Genomic DNA, 17,813 nt, shown 5'->3' with positions numbered 1-17,813 from the left:
GCACACTCCCAGAAGATTACTGAGCTCAGCTCACCAGATGTTTCTGGTTATATGGAGAAGCAGATTAAGGCACAGAGGAGATCAAGCCTTTGTTGTAGCTGCCCCTAAACTTTGAAACAGCCTGGTCCTTCACATCACAACTTAAGCAACACTCGGCATCTTCATAGCCTGCTTGAAAATTCATTTTTATTCCTTGGCATTGAAACCAGACTTGGCATTTGTTTGTCTTCTGTTTGTTTTTCTTGCTTTTATTCTTTTAGTTGTACAGAACTTTGGTCAGTGTTTATTGTTTTTCAAACATTAAAAAACAAAAATGACTTGACATTAAAATTAAAGAAATAATTTCTTTAACTAGAAAACACGTGGGGGACAGTCTTTTGTAGCTGAGTGCTCTGTATCTTCATTAGCAATATAGGATCATTATATAAACATGTGAGTCCTACAGGTCTCGCCTTTAACAAGAATCAGAATCACATACTAAGACTGTTAGGGTTACTGCAGTGTACTACAGTGTAACATCTCAAACCAGCTTCCAGCTTCCAGACACATGATCCTGATCAAGAAACTGATTTTTGTTAAATCAGTTTTATGATCATGTTTTGGAAATGTTTGGAAAATAATACAATAATGACACTCATCTTTATATCTATATTATTGCTTTTAATATCTTCCCATACACACTGCTTAGCAAATACATTCTGAACCATGACATGTTACACACTGACACTTAGTCAGGGAAGCATTATTATCATATTGTAAAGGTATATCCCCTTAGCTTTATTTTCCGATGCATTGACTGCAAATATGAAGACAGAAACCTTCAAAAGTTTGCCACAGGTAACAGCTGGGGTGGAAAACAGCAGACCACAAGATTATGTAACCAGTTTGACTTTTTTCCATTTCATTTTACTTTCTTTTTGACTCTACTGCAGCTCTATAATTAGGTTTGGGCTTTAGTTAGGTATAGAATTGACTGATTGCATTTAGCCATCAAACCATGTGTTTATAGGTTTAAGGGAAAGAACATTAAAATACACGCTTTCAACTTAAACCTTAAACTTTTGCAAACTTTTACCATCTGCAACACACTTCTTTGATTTTACCTTGGTTACCCAGGTTTACACATCCTTGGTTACCATGGGTACACGTTCTGCAACCATAACAACACCTGTGGAGCCCTTAAACCCACAGTGTCATTGCATGGTTTTCTGATTTCAATGATCTCTGGTTTGGTCCTATTGAAGTGCCTTGAAGATTGAAAAATACAAACTACAACTACAGTTAACTCCATTTTTTTATCAGTAACACATTTATCAAGACTTATCAAGCCACATTCCCCAACTGGGTAATGTGGCTGTTACTTGTTTTGTTTTGTTTTATATACATAGGTTAGTCTATCACACAAACATGCACTTTCACTCGCAATGATACATGAGGGGACTTTTTTGAGGTTATCTTTTCCCCGTATGTTCCCCGGGTGTAACACTATTACCTTGAAAAAAAAAAAAAAAACACTCCGACAGAAAAATATATTGCCACCAGTCAGCACCCAATGAGGTACACAAAGGACACTTGTGATGACAACACAGAACATCGCACTAAGATGCACATATACAAAAGCTGTGACAGAGGTGTGAAAACCCACAGTTGAAAAGGGGGAACGAAAGATTTAGATCTGTACTGCAAATACTTTAGAGATTGTTTTCATGGTTACTGGACAGTTAACAGAAACAGTGTCCACCACTGATGGAAATCTCTTAGTGTGCGGCACAGATAGCAGTCGTAGATAACCAGTTGCCGCTTCCTGTTGCATGCAGCGACAAGTCCACTTTCCATGACGAGATAGTTGAAAAATCTCTGCTTGATTCACACTGAAAGTAAATCTCATTGACGTGACCTGTTTTCCTGCCTTTGGTCTCTTGTTCTCTTACTGTCCCGGTCTTCTGAAGCATCATCTTGACTCTGCATCTTCATATTTCCTCATATTCTCACAGACAAATGAGGAGACACTTGGAGACAGACAAATCACACACACATGTAGGCAGGAAGAGGATGAGAGAATCCAAGTTCATGTCCCTTCAGCATCTAGAGTAAACAAAAGTTTAAGTAAAAGCAGATGCGATGTGAGTTTTTCTGTGTGTGTAGGGTGGAAGTGTGTAGGCAGGGTGCACTGACCTGTTTAAAGGTTGTTCGTTCCTGTCTGTGCCTCACAGACATGAAAGAAGAGTGTCAGCCTATGAAAATCAGTTGCAACTTTATCTGCAGCTGTATTATTATATACTTTAGTGCTAACATATGGCAAGATCCATTTATCGTGTGTGTGTGTGTGTGTGTGTATGGGTGGGTGGGTGTTTGTGGGTGTGTGTTGTGAGCATGCGCTTGGCAGCCAAAAAACATTAATCCCAAATGCACTTAATGGATGTCTGCCCATTGTAGCCATCAGTCATCCAAAAAGAGAAACTCTATGGGAAAAATGCAATCTGTCAGAGGGAGAGTGATTTTTAAACAAGACGAGCAAATAGCAGTGATCAAATGACAGCTCTAAGCTATGTGGTCACAGCAAGTGGTTAGTGGATTCCTTTGGTTGCTTTTAGTGTGTGGCACATTTTCATTTGACCAAAAAAGTGGAAAATGAAACCGTCCCCTGATCGACTATCTGTACTTCTTAAGTATATATACAAGTTTAAAAACTGCTGATTCGTGTACAAATCTAATGCATCCATCTGTAGGCAGCTACCTCATGTAACAGATGCTGTGCAGAAGCTTTTATTTATGACTCCATAGCTATGAGTTTAGGTATCGCTTTTGAGCATTGTGTGTCTTTTATGACTTTTTGAAGGAAGTTAGACATATAAATATGTCAATATTAATGAAATAGAGATAAAGAAGTTGGTCATAACTTCTCTCTAATACTGGAAAAGAGGAAGATTTTGTTGTTTGGAAAACAGCTTCAGTTCAGCCTGTGAAAACAGCAGGCTTCAAATATAACATTAGCTTGAGAAGCAATAATTGTAAAAGTTAAAGTGGAGGTTTTAATTGCGCTGGCCATTTACAAAAAAGAAGCACTTTTAGTTGTTTTATGAGAACTGTAACTAAAAATAACTGTCAAAATAAGTGATTGGTGACTTGTTTTTAGAAAGACTTTGCTGGAAGTCAGAATACCACTGTTTTTCGAGAAATCCCGAGATTAATATTTCTTTTTACAATAATAAATGTCCCTGAACTATGCCTTAGTTATGCTGCTATAGCCACGGGCTGCTCGGGAACTTCACATTTGCACTTCTAACTAACTCTTCTTTCTCCCAGAGTCTTTGTTTCATCCTTGTTTCTCCATAGTTTCTGCTTTCCTCTTCTCTTTACACTCATCCCCCAGAGCTGGCTGCCTGTGACAAGGACCTGACGCACACACAGGCAGCATTGTAGGGTGAGCATCCATGTATTTAGAATACCAAGACACAACAACACTAAATCACACTCTCACGCTTCCGTGTCTCCAGTCCAGTTCAGCTCTCCTCATCCGGTCTGAATTGGCTCCTAAAATAGGGAGCATAATTAGACAATCAGTCCCAGCTTCTCTGCCAGCCACCCTAGCACTGCCCCCTGAAGCCACTGTACCTCTGCAGCAGAGCCGAAGACCACCCCCCCCTTTCCTGAGACTTCTGTAACAGGGTTTGTGCTTGCTCATAGCAGATGATATACTTATTGGGGTTTTCTCGCCTTATCTTGCAAAATCAAGCACCTTCAGGCAACTACTGTTGTGAATTGGAGCTATAAAAATATACTGAACTGAATTAGAACATGAACTAGATCTCCTGTGTTTTTATGATGCTGAGTCATACCTGTCAGACATGTGGTATTAAAGTCAACAAACACAGGACTGAAACTTGACATAATTCATAATATTGAATATATTTTATGATTTTATTCTGCTTTTGCTTTAACGGATTTTTCTAGACTTTTTCACCATGGACTACTTGAGGGTGCATGGGAGTTTGCCCAACCAGTCTACATGTGTTTTGTGGACTTAGAGAAGGCATTTGACCGTGTCCTTCGGGGGGTCCTGTGGCGGGAGGGAAGGCTCCGGGGGTATTGCGTGTCCGGCCCATTGCTACGGGCCATTCGATCCTTATACAACCATTGCAAGAGCTTGATCCGCATAGCCGGCAATAAGTTGGACTCCTTCCTGGTGGGTGATGGGCTCCGCCGGGGCTGCCCTTTGTCACCAATTCTGTTCATAATTTTTATGGACAGAATTTCTAGGCATAGCCAAGTGGCAGAAGGTTTTCACTTGAGTGTCTCAGAATCTGCGTCCCTACCCTCACCTATGGTCACGAGCTGTGGGTAATGACCGAAAGAACGAGATCGCAGATACAAGCGGCAGAAATGGGCTTCCTCCAAAGGCTGGCCTCTCCCTTAGAGATAGAATGAGAAGTTCGGCCATCTGAGAGGGGCTCAGAGTAGAGCCGCTGCTCCTCCACATTAAAAGAAGCCAGTTGAGGTGGTTCGGGCATCTGACAAGGATGCCTGCTGGGTAAGGTGATCTGGACATCCTCCCACCAGGAGGAGGCCCCGGGGCAGACCCAGGACACGCTGGAGAGATTATATCTCTCGGCTGGTCTGGGAACACCTTGGTGTACAACAAGCTAGAGGAGGGAGGTGTCTGGGGAAAGAGAGATCTGGGCTTCTCTGCTTGGGCTGCTGCCCCCGCGACCCGGCCCCGGATAAGTGGAAGAAGATGGATGGATTTTTCACTATTTGGAAGTCTCAATCAGAGGGATGAAGTTCATGTCCAAAAGAGTAGTATAGAGAACACAAACAAAGGAAAACAGAGACAGAGAGAAATTCTAAATTTTAATTTCAGGATAGAAGTCACACATGGGAAAAGAGGGAACATAAGGAAGCAGGGTTGTATCGACTGAGAAGAGTGACTGGATACAACACTTGCATTACTATTCAGAATGGGGTTGTTTGGCGTTTGAGATTATATAATACAGCAGTCGGCTGTAACAGATTAGTGAACAGGTGATTCAGCTGTGCCGCTTGTTATATATAATTAACATTGCTTTGAAATGACAGCTCAAGAGTTAGAATTTCCTATTTTGTTAAATTGCTGTTGTCTCAACTCTTCGCTCCTCATGTCTTCCTCACCTCTGCGGTGAGGGAAAAAGAGGATTTACAATTAAGAGCATGCAATGAGAAGAGGGAGCTCTCTCACATTTGGTGAGTAGGTGTAAAACTTGGGTGACAAATTTTGCAAAGAACCAAAATCCCCAAAGCACTAGCTAAAGGAAGCTAACATCTCTTGTAGCAATGAAGCAAGCTTTAGTAATGTGCAACCCTTTAATATTAAGCCAGAATCATTTGATCAGAGCAGCTTTAATAGCCTTTTGTCATGCTTAAAGGATTGATTGATTAATTAACAGCTTGATTGTGAAAGAAAACCAAAGTGCAACATGAGCAATAAATAGAAGTTGTTAACTAAACTGTATTTTAAATATAAAATTGTATTTGCCTTTATGAAGGATATGTGCATAGATGTATGTAAAAGACAGAAGTAGCCATTGCGACATCACCCTGTGTTTTTTGAGAACCAAAACCTTAAGAAGAGCTTGGTCATCTCCATGACAACTGCATAAACTTAACAAGTGTGGTTTACAGACACAGAAATCTAGATAAGCAGGAAGATGAGTATGAAAATAAAGTTTTAATTCATTGAAATTTAGTCAGGAAATCCTGACTTGCAAAAAGGAGACGCTTGAAATTTGGTCTGCAGTCGCTATAACTGAAAAATAGAAAGTATCATAGGTTAGGGGTTTGAAAGCTTTGGCAGCTCACTCATGGTGATGGGAGAGTTGTATTTTAAAAACATATCTCTAAAACGTATCTTATATGCTGATCACAAATTTTAAATAAAAGAAAGCATCAGCGGGCATTTGGGGTCAAAGTGGAATTCACTGCCATGCAGTCTGAAAGTAGAAGCTGCTTCAGTCTTACATCACAGTGGTGCGGTGGAAAGTTTCCTGTGGAAATTTTATAACGGTGTCCACTTACACACACAGACACACACAGATGCAAGCACACACGGGATCTTTCCATATTGAAACAGAGCAAATAGATCATAATCATATAGCTGCAGTTGCTGTTTACATCCTGAGACACATAGCCCTTTTTTTTTTATTTCCCACCAGTCCACAGTACCTTTAGACCAAGTGTGTCTAGTTTGTCTTCTTTTTATGAAGCTTGTAGTAGTATGTTTTTTTAAAAAGTGGTTCCATATTGTAGTGCTCAGCTAACAATGTGCCAGAAAGGGCATCAGGCTTTAAAAAAAAAATCAGCCACATCAAACATGCAAAGTTACCCACTGTGCCAACCTCTCGTGAAAAAGGCAGATGCCAAAAGTAGCTTTGTAATAAAAAAAAACAAAAAACAAAAGCACCGCTGCATGAAACCTCAGTAAAGTCAAGAATAGTTCAAGCTAATGTGAGCTTTAACTTTAGGGCTAATCAGACTGTGCAAGTTGTTACACATTGGAAAAAGTTTGGTTTAAATACTGTAACGTTACCTGTTCTGGGCAAATAAACTTGTTATTTTAGGTGTCAGTATTGTAGATGGTAGTTCAGTGCATAGCCATTACTTTAATGGTAGATATTCTGATAATAGCAGTGATTGCAAAGAAAATAGCAGATTCCATTCAGTTCTGATTTTAGTGTTGGGTTACACTCGATAATCAAAGCAATTTACAAAGTGCTTTGTAGTGATTTCAAAAAGGGTTATTTCTGTCTTAGACACAAACTTGTTTACCTGCATGTTGCTGAATTGGACAAGTACAAGTATGAAAGCATGTAATGTACCGTACACGTTGCTTCACACTGACTGTGACCATCATTCTGTGTGCCTCCACTTCTTTTGCTTTTATACCGTGTATTTTTAACCAGAAGTGCAACAACTTTTTTTCACATCTGTGGTTTCCTTTAAGCGCCACAGACGCAAGTGAAAGGATGCAAGTTATACTGACACATGCTCGCACATATATACACACAGCTGTGGTAAAGGTTCTGCAGTAATGTTTGTGTACGATCTCCCACTGCACTATTGCAGTGCAGAACGAAGTGTTGTCAAATTTGATGCGATTGAGAAGACCTTTTATTATGTGGTTAGAGTTTCAAATGAAGAGGCAAAGGTCGTGATCACAGGTTGCCTTGACACCGGTTCGTATTTACGGAGTAAAAAGCACCAGCTCCAACTTTAAAGCGCAGCCACAAGGAGCTGGTTGTGCTTTAATTTAAACCACTGCTGGCTGCTGCTGACAACAGCGGTCTCATTTTGTGTTACACCCACCTATAGTTGCCATAGTGTTAAATCTCTTCAACAAATATAATCTAGTTGAAAAGACGGATTATAATTCATCTTCGTTCAGCTAATACAGACATGTGTTTTCTGTGTTATATCACAGTATTTACTAAAGTATTTTCCTTGACTAAGAAAACTGGATGACTAAATCATGGGTGATTATTTTTACTCTTTATGATTAAACAAAGTGGAATCACATCTTGGTCAAGCATTAACAACCCTCAGTGCTATTTGCTTTACTAGTAAAACGATTAAAGCAGATCTCAGAGATGTGCACGTATGTCTTGTCGGTCTTAAGTCTGAATGTGGGGTGACTGAAATGTAAAAACACTTCTAAAACCGAGAACAGAAAGCGCTAAAAGCTGAGAAGTGTGCATAGAGACAGGGCACATGCAAATTGGGATGCAAAATAACCTGTTAGTCATTTTTCAAAGTAACAGCATTGCAAGTGCAGTCCTTTGCAGCTACTGTATAGCCTGTTTATTAAAGCTTTTATCCCTGAAAACGATCGCCTCCTCTTGAAACCAAAGCTGATAAGATCCGTGAGAGAAAACCAAAACATTACATAACATTAAAAAAGTTTAGTAGAGTATGTGTTCTCTAGGCTTCATTCACCTAGTTATTCACTGAGAGGACTTCAACATACAGGATTTTTTTTTTTTAATGCTAAATAATGATTTCTGCACACTATGAGCCCCAACAAGTCAACAGATCTACAAAAAAAAGGCTACTGATGGCTTGAAAATTACAATTGTAAATGGACTGGTTTTTATATGTCACTTTTCCACTTTAATCAGCAACAAATTAACAACAAACTTAAAGTAAATAGGCCACAGTTGCAAAGTACAGGCCTTATACTGTGACAGAGAGAATACAGAAATATGTGAGGAATCATATGCCTGACTGGTGTTTTTGTTCTGTGACAGGTGGCTAATGGAAGGAGTGAACAGAAGGATTGATTTCCCAAAGCATTTTTTTATGGCAGCAGGTTTGAATTAGTCTGAGGGAGAAGGAGCTCCGCCACCTCAGTAGTGTGGGCTGGAGTGGGTGAGATGGGTGCTCCATGATTGAGAGCAGTTTGTGACCTCCTGTCCCTCACAAACACCTCAGAATTCTAGTCAGTGATGGTTCCAGTCATGTGGATTAGTTTGTTGATCCTGCTGGCATCTCTGGCACTGATGATGGATGCTGTTCCCCAGCAGACAACAGCAAAGCAGATGGCTCTCGCTACCACAGACTTCCAAGCATGTCACTTCACTTTATACAACGTGTCTCATTCAAACTTTCACACACATTCATTCAAACACTTTTTTGTATGTCTGATTGTTTTCTATTCAACATTCACACTAAACTCAGGACTCGTGGTTTTATTATCTTGCTTAAGGATTTTTTGGCATGCAGACTGAAGCATCCAGGGATTGACCCACCAACCTTCTGATTAGTAGATGACCTGCTGCTCTACCCCTAAATAAGCACACACTCTTAAATATAAACCAGCCTTAAAATGTATTAGTACCTTTTCTAACTTGGTTGGATTAAACTGCTGTGTAGGGATGGTAATCGAGCACCAGTTCTTGTAAACAACTGGTTCCCAGTAGTCCTTTTCCTTGGAATTGTTAGTCTGCTTGCCTGTTGATCCCAATTATTAGTTCCAGTTGTGCTCACACTTAAATCAGTTTGTGTTCAGTTCTTGTGTCAAATAGCAAAAACAGCAGCACAGTCTACAGCGTGGATATGGACATAACTTATTATGACATTGCGTATTTTTAGTGTTCAAAATGATAAGAGTGTGATCGTAAAGTGCAAACTGCACCCAGGACAGAAACAGCTGCAATATACTACAAATTCAACTTTGCCTTATTGCAAGGATGTGCACAGACAGCTTTCTAACACTAAGCTAGCCAACCCAGAGTGAATGCCGACGCCAGCCCAGCAGTTAGACCCTGAACTTCAACAGGTAACAAACTGATGAGCAGTCAGGTTGCTGAATCTGTTTCTACCTGCTTGTATTTCTACCGAATAGAATCACTACAGTGAGTGCTTGAAAGTGTCTTAGTGCTTGTTTAGGTCTTTGCTTTGTTCATACCTAAATGCTAAGAGAAAGATTATATGTGTGTCGTCATTAGGATAGGGGTTTGTGTTGTGTGCAGGGCTGTAGCCTCAGGTTTATATTGTTAAATGGTAATTATGAGTATTATGTTTGTTTCAGTTATTTTACAGAAAACCATGAAAGTAATGTAACGAGTAGTATAATTAATTACTTTCTCCTGGGAGTAATTGTGTAATAATTATTACAAACTAAACACCAGCAACATGCACAAACATCAACACTGCATGGAATCCATTTGTACAAATGTAATGTTTTTGTTATGCTGCTTAGCAATGGTGATGACTGTCAAAGCAGAAACCAATGAGACTCTACAAGATAATTGCTAAGGGGTTGAATCAATAAGTAATTTTTATAATGGAATCGGAATCACTAAATTCTTATTAATTCCCATCCCTACTGCTGCGTACCGATATTTTAGATGGTGATGATGTTTACCAATTGCATTTTCAAATTAAATAACACAGTCACTGATATTAATCTAATCATTACTTGATAAGATCTCATTTCTGTTCTCTTGCAATATTTATATGGTAAGTGATAATTTGCTTCTGATAGGCATTATTATCAAGACAACTTGACATTTCCTGCACAGGCAGAGCAGCACTTTTCATGCTTCTGCAAGTGCTAACATGGTCAACAACACAGCAGCCTAACGCGCTTGTGTTTTCACAGCTTCACTGTTCGAACACCAAGGTACATAAAAAACAACCTGAGCAGGTTAAAAATATAATTGATTACACATTGAACAACTCAACAAAATCATATATCATTCATCCGGATCAGGAAAAAAATAAAGAATTATTATCTAGTTTACAGGAGACGTCTCTCTACAGGGATTACTGCTTTTTCCTCAGAAAACATTTCAGTTCATTTATACAAGATGATTTAGTGAGATTAGCATACACAGTATATTATTGTAACATCCTGGTGTACAAACAGGAATGTCTTATTGACACAAAGTGAGATCAGACAGCGTTTGTTAGTCTGCGCTCTGGTATTCATCCCAGCTCTGGAGCCAACACTGTACAGGAACTCCATTCATTATCGCCACATTAGTCAGGCTTCCTATGGCCTAAAGAAAATGTTTTTGGTTTATTTTTTTTCCCTTTCCTGCTAACTGCAGCCACTTTACAGCTTATCCAGGTTCACCGGAGGGAAACCCTAGCAACAAACTTGCCAGGCGCCCCTTTTCCACCTATTATTTCCTGGGGAAGCTCTCCCCTCATAGGTTCCTTCCTGAATGAGTGGGATTTACAGCTGGAAGATTATATTTCTCTATCCAAAACCAGTCCCATTTCTCACTGTTGAAAGGAAAATTAATATTTGGGTGTGTTTTCCTCTCCATGTGCACTAATATAACCTTTTTGTTTTATCCTCTCCTCACCTCTTAAGCCTAACATAAGCAATGTGTGGTCCAGGATAGACGTAGGACGCCTGTCCAAGCCTCCTCGAATGTAAACCAATCTGATGCTTCTTAAATTGTGACAAACTCTCTGTTTGAATATGTGCGCACATCACTTTTGTGGGACGTCAGCTGGAGCCCTGCAAACTTCTCTGTTTATATCAGGGTCCATTACGTAACATGTGACTATGTCTATTTAACATGTATACAAAGACATACAGAGAAAGACAGAGATTAGATTTAATAGAGAGTTTGCACTATTTCACTAAAAACATCTTCTCCTCTTTTCCAGCCTATATTGGGGGGGGGGGGTCTTCCTCAGCTATCATGTTTATTGCTTTTATTTTGTCTTCTTCATCTTCCCTCCCTGACTTGGCCTCTCTGTGAAGTGAGGGGGCGGAATGAGGTGATAGAGGGCAGATGTTTCCTCCCCAGCTTTGAAGAAGCTTGTAAAGATCAGGAGAGAAACTATCACTATCGGGGTATACGCCTGTTACGCCACAGAGGCTGGGCGTTTTTACGAGGGAACCCACAATCGCATGCAGCAGATATAGAGTTGATTCTGGCAACAGTTTTGGAAATGGTAGCTCACTGCTCAACCCTGTGCTGCAGCTGCAAACCCTAAATGTCGACCTAACGCCTCATTACGCCAGAGCTGCTTTAACGTTTTTACAACAGCGCAACCACTGATGCGTCCTTTTGCAACATGTGTTTGAACACACAGCCCTTTGTTCAAGAGGGAGTGGTAGTCCTTCTGTACACAAAGCGCTGCCATGATCTTCCTGTAGCCATACGGGAATCAATACTGTGGTGTCACCTGGCACTCCTTTGGCTAAGGGTGTGAGGCCCTAATGGAAATGTATGAGTGCAATAAATCCACATACTGCCACCATGTGGTCAAGGAAGTGACTGGGAAGTGATACCATGGTCACAAGGCAATCTCATGCCAAAATGATGACATGAAAACCTTGTGTTTGGGGAGTTACGTGAAAACCTTGGGTTTCACAATTTTTTAAAAGCAAGGTGCTGCTATTGCAACATTTTCTTCTGTAACTCGCACTATTAGTGCTGAAACATACACAAGTGAAAATACAAAATGAAGGCGATCAAGCCCAAAACTCTAGAATACTGAAAAAACTACCAAACATTCCAAAAGGGGAAATACAAGCAAAAAAAGCACATAAACAAATATGCTTTCCTGGAAATGCTCCATGATGCACAAGGGAGTGAATGACGCAATATGACCTCGTGGCAACTTAGAAACTTAGGAGTCCAGACTCAAAGGTCTATTTACAGTTGGTCTTGCAATTACACTTTAACACAAGCTCAATGTACTGTGACAAACTAATCTGAATTGAAAGGGTCAAATGCAGTTTTTTTTCAGGAACTGATTTTGTAATTGACAATAGGTAAAATAAAATAGTTGACTAGTTATCCCAACATGCAGCTGCTCACAATTACATATGTTCAGATATAAAAATGAGCATGTTTTTTGCATAAATGTTGATAACACATGTTGAAAATTGATATTTTGTACTCTTTTATATATTAATAACAAAAATTAAAGTAACAAAGGAGCAATTTTAGAATTAAAAAAAAAAAAAACACTGTTCATGTGATGTCCAAATTAAGCACATCACTTCCTCTTAGGTCCCAGAAAAAGGGGATGCAGGAGTCATGCTGCCATTGCTGACAGCATTGTTTTATATAGTTGAGTGCCCATTCTTTCTGAACTCATGACCATGGCATCACTGAAACAACTGTGGGAAACTCTTTAGATCTGGACACAAATAAAGCAAAGGTCACGACCGTGTGACATCATCAAAACACATTCTTGGCCCAGACTCGTGAGAATTCATATGCTAATTATGAGAAATCTGTGCCACTGGTCAAGTGGCTTAAAGAACAAATAGTGACGTGAGGATATTTCATGTTTTAAAATGTTAAAAGTCATTCTCTCTCTGACTTCGTAATAGTGCGAAGAAGAAAAAAAACACTTTTCTGAACATTATTAAATGTTTAAACTCTGTAACGGAAGATGACCAGATTTCATATTTGGTCGGATATGAATTGGTGACATCTTTGGTTTCTTCCACACTACGAGTCTGGAGACACACAGATGTGAACGGGCTGCACAGCTGCTATGTTGTAATTTTAGTTTCAGCTATTTTTTCTGTGCATTTTCATATTTTTTATCATTTGTGGATCTTAATCTGAAATATATTTCCTCCTATGTGGTTTCGCTCTCGTATGTTTTTCCCCTTCAGAAGGCACCCTAATGTCTACACAGTCATTTTTACAAGCAATTTTTAAAAACATGCATAGCAAATGAGTGGTTTAACTGTTTATAATTGCATTATTATAGCTCAAAAGATGCATAGTCCTAATTTAAGTACACTTCAGAAAAAAAAATATTTCTTTTAGTACAGATTAGACAATTTTGTTTAATATGGTATACAGTGATTTGATTCTTAACAAAGGCTTTTATAATGTTTTGTACATTAGATCAGGAGCATTTTCTATCTCGTATCGTTGCATTTTGACAGTGTAAGCTAAGCAGATGACAAGAAGGGAGGAGGACAGTGTGCAGATGCATTCCACTAGAAGAAAACACTCCCACACATACATGCTGTTAGCTGTCAGTAGATGCAGAGTTCCAGTAAAAGCTTCCTGAAAGCTGATATGAGACAACAACAATAGTAGGGGTAAAATTTTTCTGCAAAGAAGAAAATTAGCCCAACATGCCTAGTAATACCAAATGTTTAAATGTCAGCATAATTTGCTTAATCAAACATCTAAGTAGATGAATCTATTAAATATTTTCTCTGGTTTCTTTGAATTAAACACCAGAGCATCATCAGCATTACGATCCATTCTTGCACAAGGTGTAAGCACTGCATAGATGTTTACCAACGAGACACGCTGGGTTTTCTTAAGCTGCAAACAAAACAAAAAAGCAAGATAGCATTAGAATCTAAAAGAAAGAGATCATTTGTAGTCATGAAACCGCTCACTTTAAACTCAGCTCACCTCTTATGATCACTCTGGTTGTAGCCTCAGTGGAGCCAATGTGGTTTGTGGCCACACATTTGTACGTTCCACTGTCGCTTTGTTTAACTTTGGCTATCAGGAGCTTTCCGTCGTTTGTGAGCTCTGCTGTCGGGGACAGGCTGGGCCGGCCCACCCGACTCCATGTGAACTGAATGGGATGAGTGCCGTGGGCAAGGCATTGCAACTGTAGTGCATCTCCAGGTTGGAGCCTCACCTGATCGGGTAGGATGGTGGTGTATGGGGGTGCTGTGTGGAGAGGAGAAAGATACAATTTTGCTTACCATGAGTAGTGGCAAGGACTGAATGTGTGGGATCTGTGTTTAAATATCCTTATGTCCACTCACTCTCCACCTCCATATCTGAGTAAGCTTCACTGTAGCCATGTATGTTAGTAGCGTTACAGATATATTGTCCCGAGTCTTGGCGCCCCACGCTGGTTAGTGTGAGAACTCCACCATTAACTGTGTGTTTCCATGGCAGTGGAGCTCGCAGCTTGGACCAGGTGATAACAGGAGGAGGGGAACCTAAAAGGGAAGATTTGAAGGGCAAAATGAAAACTGAAAAGCAGAACTATGAACCATCTAAAATATGAGCATTATAGGCATCTTACCACTGGCCTGACACTCTATTATGACTGTATGTCCCTCCACTGCTGTAATTTCAGTAGGGGTCACTGAAGCTACCGGCGATCCGGGCTCCCTCTCGACAATGATTTCAATTTTGGCCTCAGTCATCCCCTCAGTGTTTTCAGCGAGGCAAATATAAACTCCCGAGTCATCTGGATGTATCGCAGGAAACTGAGAAAACAGAATATCATTTCCTTTTTCATTCATTTGAACTATTTTTCTAGCCTAAATGTGAAAATCAGTTTAACCAAAACTTGAGCACAAGTTAGTATTTCACCTTGATGGTGTTGACATCATTTTCTTCAGCGGTAACCAGCTTCAGGGTGGAGCCTTGGCGTTTCCAGGACAGCGTGGGATTTGGCCTGCCTTGGGCACGGCATTCCACCGACACAGCCTCACCTTTCCTGACTCTCAGCGGCCCCGAAGGTGTTAGTCGTACTTTAGGTGCGTCTAAAAGCAAGAAAGGGATACACTACAGATACTGAAAACTGTAAATATGCTTTTTTTTCCTTTATACTTTTTTAATTTTTTACAAAAGACTGACAGCAAACAGTTGGTTGTGTATGCCTACAGCACTGTAATACATAGTTTGCTCCTATATGATGTTGGTGCCAGTGCAGAACCAGTTCTGCTTTGGTTCCTTTAAAAGAACCAGCCCACATTTCAATATAATGTTACATAGAATTTAATAGCAGAGCTTGAACTAATTTGTGAAGAAAATCATAGCGTATCTTTGAGAGAATTTGTGGAGATAGTGGTTCCCTATACTGTTTCCAGCATCGGGTCCCAACGCTGTCTGATGTCACCACCAGCACCAGTCTTTTTACTCAGCGAAACCCTAAACATTTTATTTTTAACAGTATTTCTTCCTAAAGTTTCATTAAATACTAATTTACCCTTCATTAACAAAAGTTATTGTAAATTTTTACAGGGTTTTGTGTCATTGAAAACAGCTGCATATAAAATGTGTTTCCAGGGAACCCACGCTTTCTGGTTTTGCACAGTTGGGAAAAACTGGACTTTGAATACAAGCTTACATTTGACGGTCAGCATAACGTTGGCGGTGCTGCGGCCGGCAGCGGAGGATACCACACAGCGGTACTGCCCATGGTTTCCAGGTACAGCGTTAACAACCGTGAGCACAGACCCATCAGGACCGACTTTTACGTTATCTAGAGGGAAACAGGGAGACTTAAGTTAGACCTTACAAATGCTGTACAACAGTGATTGTTTTAACATGCTGTCTGACCTGGTAATGCTTGGTTGTTGGCCTTCTTCCACTGTACCTCGAGTGGCCGTGAGTTAGAGTCTGTCAGTTTTACAATGCACCTAAAACTGACAGACTCTCCTTTGCGCACAGTAGCAGCTCGTGGCTCCACTGAGATGACAGGAGCCTGACCAGCCACTGCACAGAGAAACACAACTATCAGCACGCACAGTAAATACATACTTTAATTAAATATACTTTGTGGCCACACACTTTATTTATTCATTTATGTATTTTAAGTAATGAATCTGCAATGACTTATTGTTCAGGCAGTCTTTTTTCTCAGAATATAAACATAATAGTGCTTTCATTGTTTATTCAGTTATATTCTATTTAGGAAATAATTGGCTTGGACATTAAATGTAGGTTGCAGTGTTTGTGCTGCTTTAAGGTCATATTAGCAACAGGTCACTGAGGTTGCTGTAGAGTTTAATGACTCCTGGCCAGTGTTCATGTTCAGAGTTGCCATTCAGTGTTAATTAAATTGCTGTTCCTGTAGCTATACTAGATCTCGATGTAGTGTCAGTATATTGCAAAAAACTCTTAACTTTTATCACAAAATTCAAAAAATAAACCAGGTTATTTATAGTCACTTTGTGTGAATTATTAATTATTATTATTATTAAGTCATCCAAACTACTATAAAGTATATTTATAAAGTGCAGATATATGAAATTCTTATCCGTCATGTTCATTTTACTGCTCAACTTAAGTAATGGCTTATTTCAATTCTTCATTCTTGCATTTTTTTAGGAACTGAGTTTGAATACTTTTTATGTTTTTTTAAATGTAAATAAAATCTTATGAATTTTATACTGCGTGCAAGAATACACGTACGTCTTTGTGAACCTTTTGACACATCTGGGTAAAACACAGAGTAAACAAACGCGAGCCCAAAGCAAACAACCCGAGCAAGTACTCAGATGGAACGGGCAGTCGATGACGAAACAACAATGTACAAAAGATGAGGTTTTTTTCTCAATGAAGACTTTGCTGAATAACATTGTTAGATGTGTTTAATTTCCCTAACTCACACGTGGAGTTTGAGATAGCTGTCGCTTATATTTAAGTCTGGGGAGAAAAAAGTCTGTTTCAACGGTTAGTGCCCGTCAGTATTTTGGTTAGAAAGTACTTTTATCGTACAGAGTAGTTCCAATGGGAACTACTGCAGTCTGAGAATAATCCCCAGTGAATCTTGCAGGTATTTTCAGTCCGGTGGGTTCAATCTTGTTTCAATTAGGCCTTTGAAGTTCTTAAACAGACACTGTGTTGCCATCTTCCAACAAATGCCTTTCTCCTCTTTCATTAAATCAAATGAAATGACTCACCTGAGTATATTAGAGAGAACAGGATCAGAGCCCCACGTGATAAATCCATGATGAACACAGAGCAGACTAACTTTCTCCGCTGTGCAGCCTCACTGTCTGTCTTTCTGTCTGTGCCTCTTATCACTTTCAACCTTTAACCCCTTACCAACCCCTTACCCTATTCAAATATCCTCTACAAATGCCAGTCAGCTATTAAATGGTTATATTTTTGCAATCTTTTTCAGTTAATTATTTTCTGATTCTGGTGACCTGAATGATATGTCTTTTGAGCCGAGACCACGCCAACTAAAATAATTAATTTCACAAAGCTGACAAGCACTGAACTTGCAGGAGATATATGGGGAAAAGCACCGAAATCAGATTTAGTGACTGCGTAATTATTTATAAGTCTGTCGACTACAGGAGGACTATGATTTTACTGCTATGCTTTAGAGGATTATTCAGCTTTCCAAGAAAATAACATCCCTGCAGTGAAAAGCTCTCCATGTGTCTGTATTGATTGGTGAGCTTGGTGATAGTGGCTGATGAAACTGATTTTTGAGGATTGTGAAAACAGAGCTGCCCTTGTTTTTGTACTGTCTGCAGATAAAGACAGTCATTTATATGCAATGTCACCAGATATCACTCATAAGAACATTATTGTTTGTCATATTAGATAAGCTCATATCAACATTTTAAT

The 17,813-nt window shown here is 39.6% G+C and overlaps 1 protein-coding gene across 1 annotated transcript; it reads right to left on the bottom strand.

The window, feature by feature from the left end:
• Window positions 1-13,194: 13,194 nt before the first annotated feature.
• Window positions 13,195-17,273, bottom strand: LOC116310612 (basement membrane-specific heparan sulfate proteoglycan core protein-like). The gene is made up of 8 exons (XM_031727478.2): window positions 17,135-17,273; window positions 15,789-15,944; window positions 15,577-15,711; window positions 14,817-14,989; window positions 14,524-14,710; window positions 14,258-14,437; window positions 13,893-14,159; window positions 13,195-13,799 (listed from the first exon to the last, which is right to left on the bottom strand). The coding sequence occupies exons 1-8, from the start codon at window positions 17,181-17,183 to the stop codon at window positions 13,795-13,797; spliced, it is 1,152 nt and encodes a 383-aa protein (XP_031583338.1). The 5' UTR covers window positions 17,184-17,273; the 3' UTR covers window positions 13,195-13,794.
• Window positions 17,274-17,813: the final 540 nt, after the last annotated feature.

The sequence above is a fragment of the Oreochromis aureus genome, linkage group 6, assembly GCF_013358895.1.
Source record: "Oreochromis aureus strain Israel breed Guangdong linkage group 6, ZZ_aureus, whole genome shotgun sequence".
Lineage (NCBI taxonomy): Eukaryota > Metazoa > Chordata > Actinopteri > Cichliformes > Cichlidae > Oreochromis > Oreochromis aureus.
Note: the sequence above shows the minus strand (reverse complement) of the source record. Positions and strands in the feature narration are given on the sequence as shown.